Source organism: Daucus carota, chromosome 7 (assembly GCF_001625215.2).
Source record: "Daucus carota subsp. sativus chromosome 7, DH1 v3.0, whole genome shotgun sequence".
Classification (NCBI taxonomy): Eukaryota; Viridiplantae; Streptophyta; class Magnoliopsida; order Apiales; family Apiaceae; genus Daucus; species Daucus carota.
In genome coordinates this window covers 39,032,244-39,052,663 of record NC_030387.2, presented here as the reverse complement: position 1 = coordinate 39,052,663, position 20,420 = coordinate 39,032,244, and the positions used below count along the sequence as shown (strand labels likewise).

The 20,420-nt window shown below is 30.8% G+C and overlaps 2 protein-coding genes across 2 annotated transcripts in view; both read left to right on the top strand.

The window, feature by feature from the left end:
* The window catches only part of LOC108195966 (serine/threonine-protein kinase ATM), a 53,643-nt gene extending 44,583 nt beyond the window's left edge, over positions 1 to 9,060 (top strand). Inside the window, exons 73-79 of the mRNA XM_017363003.2 lie at positions 4,674 to 4,720; positions 4,798 to 4,897; positions 5,020 to 5,151; positions 5,255 to 5,389; positions 5,471 to 5,536; positions 8,128 to 8,271; positions 8,785 to 9,060. Coding sequence (XP_017218492.1) covers positions 4,674 to 4,720; positions 4,798 to 4,897; positions 5,020 to 5,151; positions 5,255 to 5,389; positions 5,471 to 5,536; positions 8,128 to 8,271; positions 8,785 to 8,862 — 702 coding nt within the window. The 3' untranslated portion in view covers positions 8,863 to 9,060. The remainder of the gene's footprint in view (positions 1 to 4,673; positions 4,721 to 4,797; positions 4,898 to 5,019; positions 5,152 to 5,254; positions 5,390 to 5,470; positions 5,537 to 8,127; positions 8,272 to 8,784) is intronic.
* A 2,101-nt stretch (positions 9,061 to 11,161) lies between these two features.
* Positions 11,162 to 14,479, top strand: LOC108193525 (probable inactive poly [ADP-ribose] polymerase SRO5). Its single transcript, XM_017360219.2, has 5 exons — positions 11,162 to 12,086; positions 12,577 to 12,818; positions 12,940 to 13,070; positions 13,156 to 13,251; positions 14,110 to 14,479. The coding sequence occupies exons 1-5, from the start codon at positions 11,539 to 11,541 to the stop codon at positions 14,194 to 14,196; spliced, it is 1,104 nt and encodes a 367-aa protein (XP_017215708.1). The 5' UTR covers positions 11,162 to 11,538; the 3' UTR covers positions 14,197 to 14,479.
* Positions 14,480 to 20,420: the final 5,941 nt, after the last annotated feature.

Genomic DNA, 20,420 nt, shown 5'->3' with positions numbered 1-20,420 from the left:
TAAATACAGTTGGATAATAGTATAACTAGTTTCAAACTGAGTCATGATAGACATGCCGAATCTTACAGACCAAAGAAGAACGGATGACATGGTTATTGATATGAATGGATTACTCGGATGGTTATTACTTTTTGTCTGGGCCACCTTGTGTCAAATAATTGTGTTTACTTATCGGTAAGTCCATAAGATTTGACAGGTTTGGTTATGACGATCATCTATGTTCAATTGTCTTCCAACCTCGAGGATAGATATTGTTGCGGGTTTCACTTGTCTCCCTTGGTAGATATGTGAAATCGCCATCTACGCTTGATTCAGCATGGAGTAATTTAGTAAATTTCTAAAATATTTCATTTCTTAAGTTTGTTGTAAAATATCAAATATTATTTGCAAAATATTGTGGTTAAAAAATAATCTATACTGTACTATATAAGCCAACATCGATATAATTTGTGGTCCAAATTTTTAGTTATATTTTTTGGTTTGGTACTCCCTCTATAACTACAAGTCTGCAACATGTGGAGGTCTATTACTCTTACATTATTACATAGTTTTAAATACTAAAAACACACATGACAATACATTATCATATAATATCTTATAAAAAAAATTATAATGATGTTGAAAATAAAAGTATAAATATCTAATTTTGAATATCTTTTTTTAACAAAACCTTTATATAACTTTTTTTAGCTCTAACGTGTTCTATTTCAAAACAAACACTAATCATTACGCTCTAACATGTTCTACTTCAATACAAACACCAACCATTATGTAACCCTTTCTAACTCTAATCTATTACATGATAAATAATTTTTTTCATACATATGAAGATATACGAAATATGAAAAATCTGATTTAAAATTAATTGAATAATAATTATCACATATTAATAACATAAAGATATTTATAAATAGATAATAAATTGTAAAAGCTAAATCTTCGGTGGGAACGTATAATCAGTTGGTTAATATAATTTAATTAAAATTCAACTCATTAATATTAAAATATTAATAAAATAATGTTAAAATTTTAAATAATAAAGTACGAATTATATACCCACCCGTGCTTTGTGCGGGTTAAAGGCTAGTAGTTATAAAAATATAAATGTGTCTTGTTGTTAAGTTTTCAAATTTATTTTCTTTACCAAGGAGATCATAGATATGCTTGTATTGTCATGTATGAGTTCATGGATTTATATTTGAATTTGATTTCTTAGTAGGAATCTAGTGGACTTCCTCTTAAGATTATAATAAAATAGTCAAGTTTTTTAGTTAATAAATAATAATAGATTCTATATAAGAGATTTAAATTACAAATGAAAGTTACAAAATAATAATTGTAATATCTATACTCATAACCGAAACCTACTTTCAGTGGAACACACAATACCAAATACCAAAGTACTAAGGGGCCGTTTGGCTTGACTTAAAAGAAGTGACTTATTGCTTAAAGTAAAGAAGTGGATTAGAAGTGAGAAGCCGAGTTGGACTTATAAGCTATTATAAGTGTTTGGATACCGTGACTAAAAAATTTATTTTGATATTTGGATAACTTAACCTATAAGTTGTTATAGTTTCGTAGTTTTGTAATATAATTATTTGATATTTACGAAAAAAATTGAGAAAAGTTGATAAAAATATTAGATTAGATAAATATTTATATTATATAAAAAATGGTTTTTGGTTTGCTTTGTCTCTCATTTTGTTACAAATTTCATTTATTTATTTCTTAGGATTATATTAAAATATAATTCAGGAATGAATGAAAAGATTTGACCAAATTTCTATTATTATAACTTATTCCAATTTATAACTTAAATAAGTGAAATTATGATTCGAAACTATTTTTTGTAATGGACTAAAATGTCTCACATTTAAGTGATCTATAAGTGTGTTTAAAAATTTATATAAATATTAATATATAATATTAATATATTTGAATATTTCATAAAATTGAAGACAAAAGTTTAATTAAAAAGTTTTCTTATATTCAATCACCTCGTTGGAGATAACATGAAGACTGAATGAAGTAGGCAGCCGGAAGCCAAGAGGGAAAGAAGTTTAAGTTGAGTCCAGAAAAAAGCCAGGTTCTGTAGCTTTTTTTCCGGGCTTCTTTTACCTTTTTTAAGTGCTTCATATTATTTGGCAAACAATTGGCAAGAAAGAAGAAATGGGCTTCTGGGCTTTTAAGCGCAGAAGTCCCATTCTCAAACACCCACTAAAATTTAGTTATTATCTAAGTTACTTCGACTCGTCACTTCCGGCGACCATACCCGTGTCAACCCGACCCGACACGGGACATGACCCGAAATACGTACCGGATCCGTCATGTGAATTTCCGACACGTCATCTTCATCGCCAAAGATAAGTCATGTATTGAGGAGAGATGAGATGAGAAGAAGAAGATGATTGAAAAAGATGAAAAGAAAAAACAGATGAAGAAGACGATGATATGTATATGTGTGTGTACATATAAGCTCCATAATGTATCTGGACTTAATTTAGTCCACATTCATATTAAATATAAAGAGTGTAACCCAGCTAACATCAACTCCCACTCACTTTTTAAACTCATGTACTACTTCAAAGTGTGTTATTTTTATTTTTGTAAGTATTAAAATGTGTTATTTGTCAGGTTATAATTATTTTCCATATAAATTATTTATTTTAATTATCTTAAAAATGAGTTATATCAATAATATTTTCTCAAAATAAAATTAGATATAATAACAATGAATAAAAATATTTTTTTATTTATTCTAAAGTCTAAACATATAAAAATATATTATTTATTTAAAATTTGTCGTGTCCCCGTACCCGTGTCTGAAATTTGGACGGTGTCCCCGTGCCCTAAATTTTCGAAATTAACGAATCCGACACTCGGATATGTGTCGTGTCGAACACTCCGTAGTAACTTAGGTAATTATAATTTATTTACTTATTTTAATATTAAATACAACTATTATATCTTCTAACTTTTACTACAATTTAGAACACCATATTAGTAACTAATACCTATGCAAATAGAATTTGATTACTATAATATGTTTATTTCTATTTATCACTTTATAAATATATCCTTATACATAATTAGCACAAGGTGGATTTGTTGGTCTCATGGTCCTTAGTTCAATAAAAAGTATATTATCCGTTGGATCATGATTTAGATAAATAAGAACAGTCGGATAAAAAAAACTTTTTTATTCAACTCATTTGTTTCCTCATCAGTAGAATGGGTGTAATAGCTCCTTTTCTCTTATACTTTGCAATTCCCTTTTCTAATAGGCATCAAATTTATCAAATATTTTTGCCCCCCAATATTTATTATAACACAATAGTTACCAGATATCACAAAATTATTTTAAACAAAGTTCCATGTAGTCCACATATTTACCGTAGTACCGTAGACCATGTATGTTCTGCAACTATATATTGGTATAAAAACATTGCAAAATGTGTTATTTTGCAAATCATGTTCTATAAACATCATTATTTTGTTAAAAATTTTGACAATCCTAAACATTCTACAAGTTAAATAGTGAAAAACACATTCTTCTACAAAACATGTTAAGTTTGCAGAACATATTTACATATTACAGAACATATGTGTTCTACTTGTCGAACATAAATGATTTTCAATATTTTTTATGAACTAGTGATATTTATAGAATGTATTTCACAAAATAACAAGTTTCATACATTTTGCAATATTTTTATACCATTATATAGTTGCAGAACATATGTGGTCTACGGTACTACGGTAAATATGTGGACTACATGGAACTTAACTCTTATAAAAAATACCAAACATAAAAATACAAACGATATTAAAATTAATTAGAAAGCAATATTATGCCGTCAGAAAAGTAAATGCACCATATATTTTGGAAAATAAAATGTCATACCAAAATTATATTATAAATAATATTAGTTTCTCATAGACAAATAAACACCTATGTGTATTATAATTTTATACACATTTGAAAACATAATCAAATGCGTGCAGATCAATCATTATAAGGCTAAATTGCATTCTCCGATCTGTATGTGAGATTTCATACTTACTAGTAAAAATAACAAATTAATAGTGCAAAGGTTCTTTATAAATCAATTTTTTATATCACTTCTTATGGATAAGTTACGTATTTAAAGTTATAACATGATCACGGGCACCATTATATGTAATCAATTTATAAAAAGATAATTGAAGTAAAAATTTATAACTAGATTTATAGAGTATAAATTTTAAAATTAAAGTATACAGAAATACAATTTAACAAATAATGCATAAAATTGAAATTAAAAAATATAGAAAACATAGAAATATACGTGCAACGCACGGGCTATAAGCTAGAATTGTAGTAAGTCAATGATTATTAAATTACAATGAAGACTTTGTCGAAAGGTCCCGTTGGTCTTTAAGAAAGTGTATTACAATATAGGAATATCACATTTATAATTTTTAATTTATTGAAAATATCATAAAAGTTGAGTCATAACTAGTATGGTACTATATTTATTTATTATAGAAGAATATTGTTTACGGTTACAAAGAGACTTGTGTGAATGCTGTTCAACTCAGTTCTGAGTGCACACGAATATTGGTGAAGGACAATAATGTACTGTACTATCTTAGATTGGATGTATGAGTTTAATAGTGACATCACTATGCAGGAAAATGACAAAGGGAAAGCCTTCCAAGAAGTCTGTAAGAATTTCAGGTTCACAGGCTTTCACCGATCTACTTTGAATGAGGTCTTCATAACTTTATGTTGTTTACATTCCTGCTTTGTTTCAGGCCTGTCATGCATTATTTTTTCTTGGAGAGGTTTTTACACCCATCTGACTGGTTTGAAAAACGGCTTGCTTACACACGAAGTGTGGCAGCTAGTTCAATGGTGAGCTTAGTCTCTGACACTTGCAGCAATCCTCCATCATATGTTTGATCTATTTCTTCTTACTTTTTTAGTACTGATTTGAGGTGTGTTGTAGTTGTAATAAAGCTTCTTACCTGAATCAGGTGGGTTACATTGTTGGACTTGGAGATCGCCACTCCATGAACATATTAATAGATCAGGCAACTGCTGAAGTAGTTCATATTGATCTTGGTGTTGCCTTTGAGCAGGGCTTGATGCTTAAAACACCTGAGCGGGTGTCTATCGTTTTCCTTATATCTTTTCTATTCACTTTATTCAGTCTATTTACTATTTTGTTAATCATTGCTTCCTAAGGTTAAATCATGATTAATTATGTAGGTCCCCTTTAGGCTGACAAGAGATATTGTAGATGGTATGGGAATAACTGGAGTGGAAGGGGTATTTAGAAGATGTTGTGAGGAAACTCTATCTGTTATGCGGACTAATAAAGAAGCATTACTCACCATCCTTGAAGTATGAAAGGCCAAATCAATATTCTATTGATAATTTTCATCTTTTTTCAGTTATTACATATCTAGTGTGATTCTTTTGCAGGTTTTCATGCATGATCCATTGTATAAGTGGGCGCTATCCCCTTTGAAGGCTTTACAACGTCAAAAGGTACACTTCAGGATCTGCTCTTTATTTCCTATAGTTTTATGAGTATGTAATCTAGTCGAGCTGCCAGGATCAAATTCGACTCAATTGTTCAGGCTTAGGTACGAGTTCGACCAACCCATAAATTTTAAGCTCGGCCTGACAAAAGTTTGATAAGTTCAAGTTTCGCGTAAAAGCTTGAAATACTAATATTAAATATCGGAAAAACCTTGAATATGATATGTTTGAGTTGGTTAAACTTGTAGAATACATGTTAAATTCTAAAATGTATATCATATAATTTATGAATAAGAAAAAAATTGTAGCTTGTTTAGGCTAGCAAGCATCACGAGTTGGGTAATTTGAAGCTCTATATGGTTTCACAACATTTGGTAATTTAACAGTCCGTAAAGTGTACATAATTATTATGCAAATTTGGCATTTTATATTTTTCTGTAATCAAAAGGGCAAAGTTATATCTGTATTCAGAAGAGAATTACAGTAGTAAAAAGAAGTTTATCACGTGTAGCCTTACATTTTTTTGTGACTTAATTTGGTTTAAAGACGAATATTATCATTAAAAAAAACATAATATTTTTGATGAACTACGCATAGTGTGCTTCACATTCAACAGTTGCTGCAAGTCTGTTTGTAATAACAAATATGTCGGAAATGCTGTTAAAGTCCACTGTTCTATTCTTGTCAAACTTTAAAGGAAAGTAAACAAAAAAAGGTGATTTCATGCTGGGTGTAAATCCAACTGTAAATATAGTGTCCTGGATAATACCACAGCTTTTCCCCTCTAAATATAAACTAGTATGTTATTAAGGCATTACCGAAGAATAAATAATCCTTTTTTCCGCTTTACTAATTTTCTACCACTCTAAAGTAGTTCTGCATAAATAATCACATTGTTCTATCATAAAGAGTAAAGTTATATGGAGTCCGTGTTTTGTCGGAGTCCTCGGAGTCCCTTGCAGGATAGAGTTTAATATCATTATTTTGCACGATTTCTATTATCAATAATATAATATTTTGTGAGTATTATTCTTCATGCAATGTACGAGTATCATGTCATGTAGAAGAAGAACATATTTTATGCAAGAAGAACCAATGATTTTGTAAGCAAAACAAAATGTTTTGCACGCAAAATAAATTGTTCTGCACTTTCATTATATATACAAACAATTGTCAAAATAGATGGATAATGATGTTTTTGATTATTAAAAATGGTTAATGAAGATGCATAATACATGTTTGATCCATGATTTAAAGATATTAATTTAATTGTGTTCTGGACTCTAAGGACTCCAATATAAATGGACTACATAGAACCCAACTCGGTAAGCTCTCTAGACACCACTATTTCATCGGAGACCGTGAAAACCATGTATGTTGCGAGATAAACATTACAAAATGTATTATCTTATAAAACATATGCTAGGAAAACCACTATTTCATTAGATATCTTGAATATTATGAAGTTTTGCAATCAAAATTTTACAAAACATATTGTTTTGCATGTTAGAAAACATATCCAGAACATACATGATTTTAATGATTTTCAATAAATAATAATCTTTATATAATATGTTTAGTGAAAGAATACATTTTGCACTTTCCTCATTGAAAAACTTATATGGTTTCCACGGTCTTCGATGAAACAATACTCCATAGAACTTACAAAAGTCAAAATAGAAACTTAGTACAAATCTAAGTCATTAGATGAATCTAATCTAATGGCCCCCTAGATGTCACCACACGCAACTAAAACGCACCCTCTCGTACGTACGTACCTACACACACACACACATATATATATATATATATAATATTAATTGCTTAAATAACGGAACATTAGTATTATTTGCTTGTTAAGTATAATGGATTGTACTATATTATTTTTAAAAATATATATACTCGAAAAAAAAGAACGATCTGATCCGAAACCTGATGGATTTAGATTTAGTTCTAAGACCCAAAGATATTTAAATTTGGATTTAGCTAAACCCGATCCAAATCTGAACGTCGCCATCCCTATATGGATTCTTTGCAAGTGGATTCTACATGAACCTCAAAATTTTTAATGTATGTACTTGTATAATGCATATGATGTGTTAGGTCCCATTGCAATGGTATGGGGCTATGGGCTTGGGTGATCCAAGATATATATGGGTAATAATTGTATGTTTAGACAATTATTATAAAAGGTATGTCTTGGTCACAAAGAAAATGGATTGTTCAGTATCGACCCAATATGAATTGGATTCTGACTAGATTTAGAGATTTCAAAATTGGATTTTAATTGGAGTTGGATATTTCAGAATAAGATTTTGATTTAGCTGAGTTTGAGATGACTATATGCATAATCATATAGTGTTTGTTATGTATGCTCAAGATGTGGACTTAGGTATCGCTTGTGGACGAATGTTTGAGTTTTTTTAGGCTTAAGTATCATAGTTTGATTGATTGTATTATTGATAACGGTTTTGATTAAAATAATACAAGTTGGGACGTGGGTTTCCCGTGTCATATATTTTTTCGTGTGTGCTTTCCATAAGAAGGTGAATCTCATATTTTATCCCTAACACGATGTTCTTCTTTCTCCTCATCAGGAAACATACGATGATCTTGAAACAAGTTTGGAAGACTCGCAAGATGAATATGAAGGGAACAAGGATGCCACCCGGGCTCTTCTGCGTGTTAAACAAAAGCTAGATGGTTATGAAGAAGGTGAAATGAGAAGTGTGCATGGGCAGGTAATGATAATATCATTAACTTCAATTTAACATGATTGATTATGTCTCTCTATATATATATCAGTTTGATAACTTTTTGCACATCTGACTCAACTTAATCACTAATTTGACTGTATCAAGCGTTATTTTATATGCTGACATAGAAGAGGTATATTATATAAACAACCTATTTTTAGGTTTTCTTGTATATACGGGGAAAGAGAATCTACATAACATTGTAGATAACTTTTCTACTCAAGCCCTCTTATAATTCATATTTTCAACATTTTTTTTTACAAACCCAACCTTACGAATGAAAAGAGTACGTAAATATTAGCAAATATATCAAGTTACAACTTACATATTATTTTATTATTTTATACGATGCAATTTAAAATAATAATTGAATACAATATCCTAACCATTATATAACCATTTTAAAAGATATTCAACTTATAATATTAAAATAAATATATTCTAAACAAGTAACTGTTATAAAATTCTGTAACAAAGTAACTCGGCTTTCTTTTGCAGGTACAACAGCTTATACAAGATGCAATTGATCCTGATCGGCTGTGTCACATGTTTCCTGGATGGGGATCTTGGATGTAATATGGATTCCTCAAATCGGCCTTTTTTTGGCTCTGCAAAGTTGTATGTTTTCCCCATTGTATAGTTGTCTTTATATGTTTGACGGAATGACATAACATTACAATTCGGCTCTAGCCTTCATGAAACATGTAAAGCCTCCATTGTTTCAGACTTTCAGATATATAAAGACTTCTCTGTATATAGCTCTTGTTTTGCTTACATTGCCGACTCTTTTTTTTTCCTTTGATTACGTAAATTTGAAATTTGAATACATTATGCTTGCCTTTTTGAATGACAAAGCCCAGGGCTGGTAAAGCCCAATGTTGAGTGTTTTAAATCAGCAGGAGCCCAAAAGAAACAGGGGCATCAATCGAAAAGGTACGACAAGACTTGAGCTAACCTTCAACAACACTAGTAACATTTTCCAGCTGCAAAAATTTAATATAAAATATTACTCACTGTCCTCCTCATTTTCTTACGTTACTTTTTGACACGTTTTTCCATGCTCATTTAAAGTATAGTTTCGTAATATATTTTTTAAATTTTTTTCCTCTGAAAAAAAGTTTGATGTTTAAATTTTTATTCAGAAAAGGAAAATTTTTAAAAAATTATAAAAATATATTTTATATGAGACTCAAAATATGTGCAAACAGTAAACAATTCAGGGAACGGAGGGAGTACGTATTTCTCGAAACATCTCACGTTGGAGTAGTAAACTCAATCTCTTGTTTGTTTGTGTCGGGATCTGTGATATGGGACAATGGGACTACATTGGGAGGAAGATATTTACAGAAGCACGCTAGGCGTACTTTTTTTAGTTAAGTAGGTCGATGCTGCGGTAAACCGACCTGCTTTTAGGTCGGTTGGATAATTTCGTGTTACAAGTTTAAAGATTAATTTTATCTTCACGGTGATATGTAAATAAAATACACATTTATAATGCTTTAAATGTTAACATGGTACAGATGTTGGAACATAAGTAAGAAAGACTTTAATTAAATTTTAAATAGTGTTGACATATATTCTAGAACAAATTATAAATAAAAATTAGAAACTATATATAAAAATTAAAAAAATTCAATTCTATAATATTCTACAAGTCCGTCTAATTTAATTAGCCTCGTTAAAGATGTTTTTAGAAAGAAAGAAATGGGTTCTATGATTCTATCCTATCTTCACACGTCAGGATCACCGTGACAAAAATATGAACAAGGCAATAAATACAAGTATACAACACAGTCATTCCCATCGCATCTCGAATCCTGAAAATAATCTTTATCCTAATCATTTCTTTAGAAAAACTATTTATTCTAATCATTAAGTAAAAAAAAAATTAAAATATATAAAATTGGAAATAATTCTTATTAAAGTAACTTTAACAGTTTTTTGATGAAAAATAGGTGAAAATGATTTAATAAATCTAAACTTCCTAACTTGATATCAAGATTTATCAAAAGGTTCTCTTATAAATTTTTAATAAATCTGAGTTCGAAAACCGTGATTCTAAATAATAAAATCGAGAAGAAAGCAAGTCAAAAACAGTAACCGCCTTCTAAGTGAGGACATGAACCAAACCGTGGACCCAAAACCGCGGCCGCACCGCCTCTTCACACCCGCACCACGTATCCTCTGCGTCTATCACTCTGTCCATCATCATAAATACATAAACAAACACCCACAAGCGCAGCCAAAAACAAAACGTGAAGAACCAAGCCACGTCGTGCATGACCAAACCCAAATCACTCAAATAAATAAACAATAAATCAACAAATATCAGTGTTCCAAAAAAATTACTCCATCTATCTCATTTAATTCTATACGTTTCTTTTTAACGACTCGACATGTATTTTAATGCTCTTATAAAATATAGTTTTGTAACTTATTTTTGAGATTTTTTTTCTGTATAAAAATATAACATCCAAACTTTAATTCAGAAAAAAAAAATTAAAAATAAATTGCACAACAACACTTTGCAGGAGCATTAAAATCCCGCGTCCACGTCCCCCAATGTATACTACTCAGGGGGACGGAGGGAGTATAATTTATTAAAAAATCTTGATTAATTTTGATAAATTAAAAAAAATCACAAATTTACTGATTACATTATGATTTGATAAATAATTATCACTTTATCCAAAAATCTTAAATTCTTCTATAAATTATGAAATTGAACTTATTAATTTTAATTCCCAATTTCTTATATCTAGAACAAATACACATAAATACTATTAATTACTTATCCCCCAAGTAAGCTCCCCCCACGCAAATCTTTCCTTTGCCTCCTTGAATTTTAACATTATAATAATCACAACCAATTCTCATCTCCTCATTCCCTATATATACTACCCAAATCACATTCCCAATTCCCTGTTTCTCATATCAACTTGTTGTAGCAAAACAAAACCCAATTGCTTTCTGGCACTTTCTCGTGTTTCAGTTTGGTCTTAACCTTAACCCATACACACACTTTGTTGTTATGTTTGTATGTATTGTTTGATTCTTGTTAGCTTCTTTTCACAGCTCCTTTGAATCTGCATCTGGTTCAGATTCTGGTTCCTTATTCTTTTCTTAGTTCTAACTTAGTTATATTACACCATTATTCTTTTCTTAGCTTAGTACTTCTGTTATCACAGATATAAATACTGTTGTATTGTTCCTTACACTTTTAGTTCTTAAGGGCCTTGTTGATTAGTAAACATGATCAATATCTCATTAGGTTTGGCTTCTGATGAGAACAGAGAAATCTACAATTTTGAGAACAGGGTGGTTCAGAGCCATGGTTTTGAGCATGATTCTGAGCCTGAGACTGACCATGAGGATCAGGAGTCTTCGGTTTCGGATTGCGAAAGCATGGTGGTTGGGGGGAGTACTAAGAGTGAGTTTGAGTCATCTGGGGAGAAATTGGTGAGCTTGAATGAGGAGGATAAGCTGTACAAGACTATTGCAGAGAGGCTTCTGGTGGGCTTGAGAGATCTTGGTTTGGATGCTCAAGTTGAGAGTGTTTGCAGGAATTTTTTTGCTGGTTTTACTTTTCAAGCTAGGTTTCAGGCGTTTAGAGTGTTTCAGAAGGCTTTGGAGAGGAAGAATGGGGGTGCAAATGTTAAGTATGCTTGGTATGGTGGGAGAAAAGATGAGATTATTAAGATTCTTGCTCATGGGTTTGGTCATTGTAGACAAGGAGATGGAACTGAGGGTTCTTATGGGACTGGTGTTTATCTGTCTCCTTTTTGTGCTCCTGTTGAAAGGTTGGTACTTTGTTTCAATTCTGGGTTTTTTTTTTTTTTTAAATTTGACAAGTAGGCTTATAAGCTTAGAAATTAGTATCTTATCCTGGTAAAAATACTTGGGATGATTGAGAGTCGTACCAAGAAATTTGGGACAACAGCGGGTAAACTCATGACCACTTGGGCTTAAAGTTGGTGACTTTTAGTTATTTGATCTGCTTTTTTATGCTCTTGAAACTTGAAAGGTTGTTGCTTTGTTTCAATTCTGTTCTTTTTAAATTAACAAGTAGGCTTATTACTTATTAGCTTGGAAATTAGTATCTTGTCCTGATAATAATTTTCGGGATGAGTGAGAGTCGTACTAAGAACTGTCCCAGAGGATAGACCTGACCTACTGGGCTTAAAGTTAGTGAATTTAGTTATTTGATCAAGTTTGATCTTTGTCAAGTTTAAGCTTTTGCCAAGGTGGGTTAGGTTTTCTGATGAGTTTTAATTTTATTGCATGTTACAGTGTGCAAGCTGCAGTGGAAGATGATGATGGATTGAGGTATCTTCTGCTTTGTCGAGTTTTATTGGGGAGGGTTGAACTTGTTCGCCCTGGTTCGCAACAATATCATCCAAGCTCCAGTGAGTTCGATTCTGGAGTTGACAGCTTGGAATGTCCTAAGAAAATTATAGTTTGGGCTAATCAGATGAATACCCACATTATGCCGGAATTTTTAGTCACTTTCACAGCTCAACCTTGCTCAAAAGGTAAATTGATTCATTAGATTGAGTTTCTCAGATTTCGACATCGTTTTTAAAATTTTACTGAATTACATGGTTGATATCGGTATCTGATTATTTAATTGTTTTTGTGTTTTACGTTGTTCAGGTCACCAGAGGACTCAGATTCGAAAACCGACTTCACCTTGGATGCCGTTTCCAAGTCTGATTTCGACTCTGGCTAAGGTTTTGCCACCTGATGCAACCAATTTGATTATGAAGTATCACCGCGATAATAGAGTAGGTTATCAAAAAACTAGTGTTGTATTGTTTACGGGTTTGCTCTGCCCCTTTGAATTAACCGTTTTCATTATGTTAATTTCAGGATAATAAGATCTCACGGCAGGAGTTAATACAGCGAGTTAGACAAATTGCAGGGGATAATTTGTTGGCAACAGTCATTAGATCTTTCAGAAACAAGGTACCAAGATATGCTCATAAGTTAAAAGTGCTGAAACTGTCACGGATTCCTGCAGGGCTTTCTTAATCGTTAAGATATATGTCAAGTGTTTTAGTGCTTGAAGTTAACACCGAACTTTTCTTAGTTGTTAAAGATAAATTTTGAGTATTTTGGTACATGTATAATTGCACTTCCTATATGGTGGACTTGCCTCATGATTAACAATATTGATAAGATAGTTTATAAGACATCTTAGAGTTGGAATCCTCATTTGCCCTTTCAAGTTTATCACCAGTTGAGTGCGAGACATGGCTTGATGACTAGCTATATTAGATCATCAGGAGGCATAAATCGGATGTCCAAAAAATGTAATTTCATTCAAATGTCTTCTGATGTCCTTTTAGGATTTTGAACAACACCCTAATTCTACAAGTGAATTCATCTCTAGGATATATGGAAGGGCAAGGGGTATAATGTCTGTTTTGGCCATTTTTCTCAGACTTCCTTGACAGAAATTCTCCATCTAATGAGATCAGCATATCAAAGCACCAGTCTTAGTGCATCATTCTAAGGGCACCTTTAATAATATTCTCCATATACTTGCAATAGAATGAAAGTTTTCTTGTGATTGTTGTCTTTTCTAGGCCTACTGCTCCTTTATTCGAACTCGTATATTTGTGTCCTATGGTAGTGCAACTTTTTCATATGATAGAACTAGCCGTCTGTTTAGATTTCATCCATTGTCCTCCATTAAATTTCGTAATACGCCTACCACAGATCAGTTCTTCCCTTTCCCATTAGTTCGAGTACACACAAACCTCCTGCATCTGCCAGGGAGTGTTCATATCGAAAACTAATGAATATCTTCATTGTATGCAGTATTACGAAGCATCAACTGTAAATACACCGAGCAAGCTCCAGCAGCAGCGGAAGGGGAGAGTCTCTGCTTGCCGAGTGAAGAATTGAAGCTGGTATCTGCAGAAGGCAGGGCATTTGAACCAACATGTTCCTGACTATAAAGAATCAAAACAATCATACAAGGAAGCTAGATAGATGATGATGATACCAGAATTTTGACAGCAGAGTTTAGTAGAATGAGCTAATGATCCTCTCTTTTATCAAGTTCTAAAACGTTTGTCTTGTAATAAAGTGGAAAATCTAGTTTGTTGCAAGGTGTACTTGGTCAGTTACTAATTTGTGTTTCAATCTGTTGACCTTACTAATCAAAAATTATTCATCTTACGTGCTACTCTCTTCTGTTCTTCATTCTATTCTGTTAGCTGCTGCTCCTTCCAAGTACTGTACACTTGGTACAAAAAAAATTTCATTTTCTTATGGTAGAACTCTCAATTCTACTGCTAGGAGAAAAAATTATTGGCTTATTGCTGCGTGTTCTTCTCAAGAGTTATGATATTTATTATATTTAAATTAAATAATATTAATTTGATATTCAGCCCAACTGATTAAAGTAAAGTTAGCATCTTTACATATTGCTCAAATTTTCTGATTTAATGTAAAATCTGATTAATTCTTATATAATATTTTATCAATGTATTAATTATATTCTGATTTGACTAAAAATATTAATTTATTGAAAAAGTCTGATAAATCATTTATTCACAAAATATAAATTGATGGGGTCAACTGATTAGCTCCATTATACATTAGCGGGTCACTGATTAGCTCTTTCCGATTAGTGATTATTGATCTCCTATTCACACAAAAAATTACTCCCTCCGTCCCTCTAGGTTGTTTATAGGGCTTTTTTTTATTCATAACCACGTTTTCAATTTTATTTCCAAAAATACTACCTTATCCAATCTTATTTTTAAAAATACTACATGTCTCTAAAATATTTTCAAAAATACTGTGGTTGCATATGCAACCATATATGCAACTACAAATCCTGATTTCAAGTTTCAGATTTCAAATGTCATTTTCGACCTCATCGCTGGAATCGATATATATATATATATATATATATATATATATATATATATATATATATATATATATATATATATATATATATATATATATAGAGAGAGAGAGAGAGTTAAGTTCTATGGAGTACATAAAAACATTGGAGTATTGGAGTACAAATCATAATTTTTTAGTTTGATCCTATATAATATCTTTGATTATCCAAATTTTGATATAATCTATCATTTATAAGTTGTCTTGCACATAATTGTCAATTAATCATTAATATCTTTCAACTTGAGTATTAAGATTATTGTTCTGCTTATTAGTTATATTGCAGAATATAGAGTCCTATGATTTATAAAAGTAATTATTCTACCATTTGATCACGATGTTTATGTTGCAGAACATAATGTGCAGGTTGTCAAATATTTACAAATATTATTGGACAAAAAAAATTGAAATTTAGATGACTAGATTACATATTATCAAACTTTGTACTCCAATACTCCAATTTTTTTTGTACTCCATAGAACTTAACTCTATATATATATATATATATATATATATATATATATATATATATATATATATATATATATATATATATATATATATATATATATCGATTCCAAATATGAGGTCGAAAATGACATTTGAAATCTGGAACTTGAAATCAGGGATTCAGTTGCATATATGGTTGCATATGAGGTTGTATTTAGTTGATTCTATTGTAATCTAATGGCCCCGCAAGGGCACACATACATCAGTTGCAACTTACAGTTTCCGTTGCATATGAGGTTGCATGCAACCTCATATGCAACTAAATGCAACTCAAAACTGTAAGTTACAAATGATGTATGGGTGCCCCTGGCGGGACCATTAGATTGCAATAGAATCAACTGAATGCAACCTCATATGCAACTAAATGCAACTGAGTAAGTTACAACCGATGTATGGTGTGCCCCTGGCGGGGCCATTAGATTACAATAGAATCAACTGAATGCAACCATATGCAACTGAATTCCTGATTTCAAGTTCCAGATTTCAAATGTCATTTTTGATCTCATCTTTGGAATCGATATATATATATATATATATATATATATATATATATATATATAACCACCGTATTTTTGGACAAAAAGATAGTATATTTGAAAGATTTTAGATAAGGTAGTATTTTTGAAAATAAGATTGGAGAAGGTAGTATTTTTGAAAATAAGATTGAAAAAACAGTATACAAGGTAATTCCCCTTATTTATATTCATTGTTTGCACGCATCTTGAGCCTCTTATAAAATTTAGTTCCATAATCTTTTTTCAAATTTTTTTTTTTAAATAAAAGTTTATATATCAAAATTTTTATTTAGAGCAAAAAAAAATTTAAAATATATTATAGAACTATATTTTAAATGAATGTTGAAAAGTGTGCCAAAAAATTCGTAAAGAAATGAGGGACTTTAGGAGTATTAGTTTCCAAAGGTGGCATTTAAATATAAAAACACGTATAATCTGCATAATCAGCCGGTTGAATTATCTAAATATTATTCACACACCAATTTCCAACCATTAGGGCCTGTCGAAGACACTCAGCTGGATTTTACGAATATGTGTGAATTTGGGTCTACTACTGTTACAGCTTTTCCTGAGGAACGGCCCAGAGTTATCAGGTGGGATATATGGGCTTGGTCTGTATAGCAAACAGCGGTCAGCGGCTGTAATTCATGAAGAGTGAGTCGAGTTCTCCCATAAGCAAGTTTGAGCTCAAGCTTTTTCTTCGGGGGCCGAGCACCTTGTTAAGTATAAACGAGCAGGAGATGTGATCGAGCTCGATCTCGGCTGATTTAATTCACAAGTCGAGGAGAGCTCTCTAAACTGGCATGATTAGTTGGTCGAGCGAATCATTTAAAATTATTAAATGAATATAATATTTTGGACTCGGCCCGTTAACGATTTCAGTTTAAGTTGAGCATGATCTCTTAAAATATTATGTTCGAGCTTTTTAACGAGTTACTTGAAGAAACTATAAACAAGCTCGAGCTAGAGCCGGCTCATGATGACTCAAATTACGACCCTCTTGACCTCTTATGTTAGTTATTAGTTCTTGGACTCTTAGACACCCATATTATTATTAATATTATTATTATTATTAAATAGAAAAACAATTTTCTATTTCAATGATAAACAAATTTTGATTTTCTGATTATATATATTCCGAAAATTATTTTCTTGTTTTTAATAAAATAATATTTTGGTTATGAACTCAAACCAGCACGTTACCTTCATTTCTTATCTTCATCCTGCAGGTAAAAAACTTGTAATCACAGTGTATTCCCAACTTAAACTCGTAAAACGGGACGTAATGTTACACTAATTAGTACTCCCTCCGTCTCTAAATATTTGTACTTTTCACGTTTGCCAATACACATTTTTGATCGTTAATATCTTTCATTTCGTAGAAGCATTAAATATAAAAACTTCACTGTATTAAAGTACTTGTGAACACGAATCTAACAAGATCACTTATGACTATATTTAGTTGGGTCTTTCTAGTGTGTGCCCAAGGGCACACATTAAGCACTAAATTTGATGAGTTTAGTGGATTTTGATTGGTGGAGTTGGTGTAAATACAAGGGAGGCCATCCATATTTATGATTACATGGCCAATAAGAATCATCAAACTCATAAAAATTAGTGCTTAGTGTGTGCCCTTGGGCACACCATAGAAAAACCGTATTTAGTTTTATAGATTAGATGTAAATTAATAATTTGTCTCATGTTATGAACAGTACCGACATCACAAACGGAAGGAGTAGCCACTTAATCGAGTGTTGTGGAGAAGTGGGAAGTTACATGGCCCCAGAAGCGATATGTATATAGGATTGCAACTTGTTCTCCCCACATGCTAATCCCCAATATTCATAATTTCCCCCGCACTAGCTTGGTGCGATTTATACATTCCGGGCAATTTGAATGGACACCAGCTAACTTCCACCTCTGCGAAATTTCGATTTGGTCCCCCAAGACTCTACTGCATTTAGTCTTTTCGGAAAGTGATTGAAATTTGATTCAACTCGAATCTATTTGGTCTACATGTAACTAACATATGTCTCATTTACAAACCCAAGCTTAAGAAGTTGTGATAAAACAAACTCACCTAGACTAGGAGCTTGTTAGCCTTGTCTGGATATCGTTTAAGTCACGCCTTTTAAGTTATTTTTAGTTTTAAATTGAAATATATTTGTTTCTATAATATATAATTTAAATTGAAAATTAACTCAGAATTAATAAATCAAAATTTGATATGAGATACTTTTCCGAAATAATTTGTGTTTTTATAATTTTTGTGCTAAAATACATTTTACCATTCAAATAAAAAAATATAATGAGTCTAATTTTATTATTAATTTTTTAATAACTCACAAATTATATATAATATAAAATTACTCAAACAGACTATTATTATATTAGGGCATTATAATTCATTACTTATAATTTCAAAATTTCACCCAAACAGCCTCTCGATTCTACTGAAATCTTGTACTTGCATCGAGTTTATTCAATATCTTAAGATCACCTTTTGTAGTTATTGATAAAAATTTCAATTTCAAAATTATGATTCTGAAGTGTGCATATACATGCAAGTAAGACAGATACAGATAAAGCAAAGGAGAAGATTAAAATATAGCAGTCTAAAAATCCGATTTCATACGCAGAAGTGTATGAAAAATTAAAAACACAAGCAGCTAGCTAGCGATACCTACTGGGCCGTTTTTATCGCACGTACGTTACCAGTTTTCTTTGCTACCAAGTTTTAGGTAACCAACTCCTTTCATTATAGCCTAATTAATTTTCTTTCTTTCTTTCAAATTAGCAAAACCATAAAATTGGCTAACCTTCGATACCCAGTTTGAATAAATTTGAAGTTATTTAAATAAGAACACAAAATTATTATATCATTGTGAAGATTGGAGAAGCAAGACATACCTTGCGTGTGTTAATAACTGGTTCACCTTTGTTTAGCTATTTCGCGCGATTATCGTTTCCGGATTATAATATTTTATTATTATTTAAAAAAATTGTACCTTTAAAATTAGTCACATGAGATAAATATAATTTTCATATATGATAATTTTAGACGAATATAAGTTATTGGAATTAATTTTAAAAATTTTGTTACATTTTCAAGCTAGATATTATTCCTCACGATTCAATTCAAAAGCTAAGTAGCAACTCCTGCGGCTACCGAATTGCTGACAATCTAGATGGCCTTTATTTAACTGAACTTTGTGTTCAATAAATGAAATCGATATTTTTCACGTGTTTTGCTCTGGAGTTATTAGACTGACAACGCAAAAGCTTCGTCCATCTCATTATTTAATTGTGGGAATTATGTAGCGATTGTATGATTGTAGTCTCGGCTTAGAGTAAAATGTTGATAAATTAATAATTCTTAGAATAAGTTAATTATCCTAATACTGCCATGTTCCTCTTTATCCTCATTTTCCTTTCTTTTCTCAAAATATTTGTTTATATTAGATTATATAATATATTACTTCCTCCGTCCCATTTTATTTGTCACATTTGATTTTGTGCTGGTCAAATTGACTAAAGTTTGACCGAAATTTATTAATATTTTATCAATTGACAAAATAAAAAATATATATCAACAGAAATAACTTTTAATCTACTTTAAGATGTAATTTTCAATTTTTTAAATTAATGAGTGAGTGACTTATAATCTTTGGTCAAAACTTAGTCAATTTAACCAACAAAATAAAAATGTGACAACTAAAATGGGACGGAAGTAGTATATAGTAAATTGTTAAACTTAAAAAATAATATAACATTATGAAATATATTAATCTACTATAATTGAATTAATAATGAGTTTGAGAAGAGTAAAAAATTGTCATGCTAATAAGTAAACGAGATTTTAAAAAAATTTAGCTATATTGTTTTTTCTAAAGGAAACAAGTAATCTATATATCCTATCTAAATTAATATTTGAAATTTTAGCACATGTACTAAGATATAGAAAATTATAATTATACCTCACACAAAAACTTATTATTACAAAAAAATTAGATTTTAATTTTATTCAATATAAATCTTATAAAAATAATTATTTAGATAATATTTTTTTTTATATATACATGTAAGAAAAATTAAAAGTTGTTAGAACGGTACTCCTATCTCATTTTGTCTGCTACAAACGTCCATGTACCAGATAAAAAATACAAGCATTAATAAGAGTAGAGTAGT

What these genes read in the sequence shown, in the direction of transcription:
- LOC108193525 (XM_017360219.2), top strand. Translation starts at nt 11,539, where the DNA reads ATGATCAATATCTCATTAGGTTTGGCTTCTGATGAGAACAGAGAAATC. An exon ending in TTTTGTGCTCCTGTTGAAAG is followed by an intron (nt 12,087 to 12,576) that starts GTTGGTACTTTG and finishes TGCATGTTACAG; the next exon opens with TGTGCAAGCTGCAGTGGAAG. An exon ending in TTAGATCTTTCAGAAACAAG is followed by an intron (nt 13,252 to 14,109) that starts GTACCAAGATAT and finishes CATTGTATGCAG; the next exon opens with TATTACGAAGCATCAACTGT.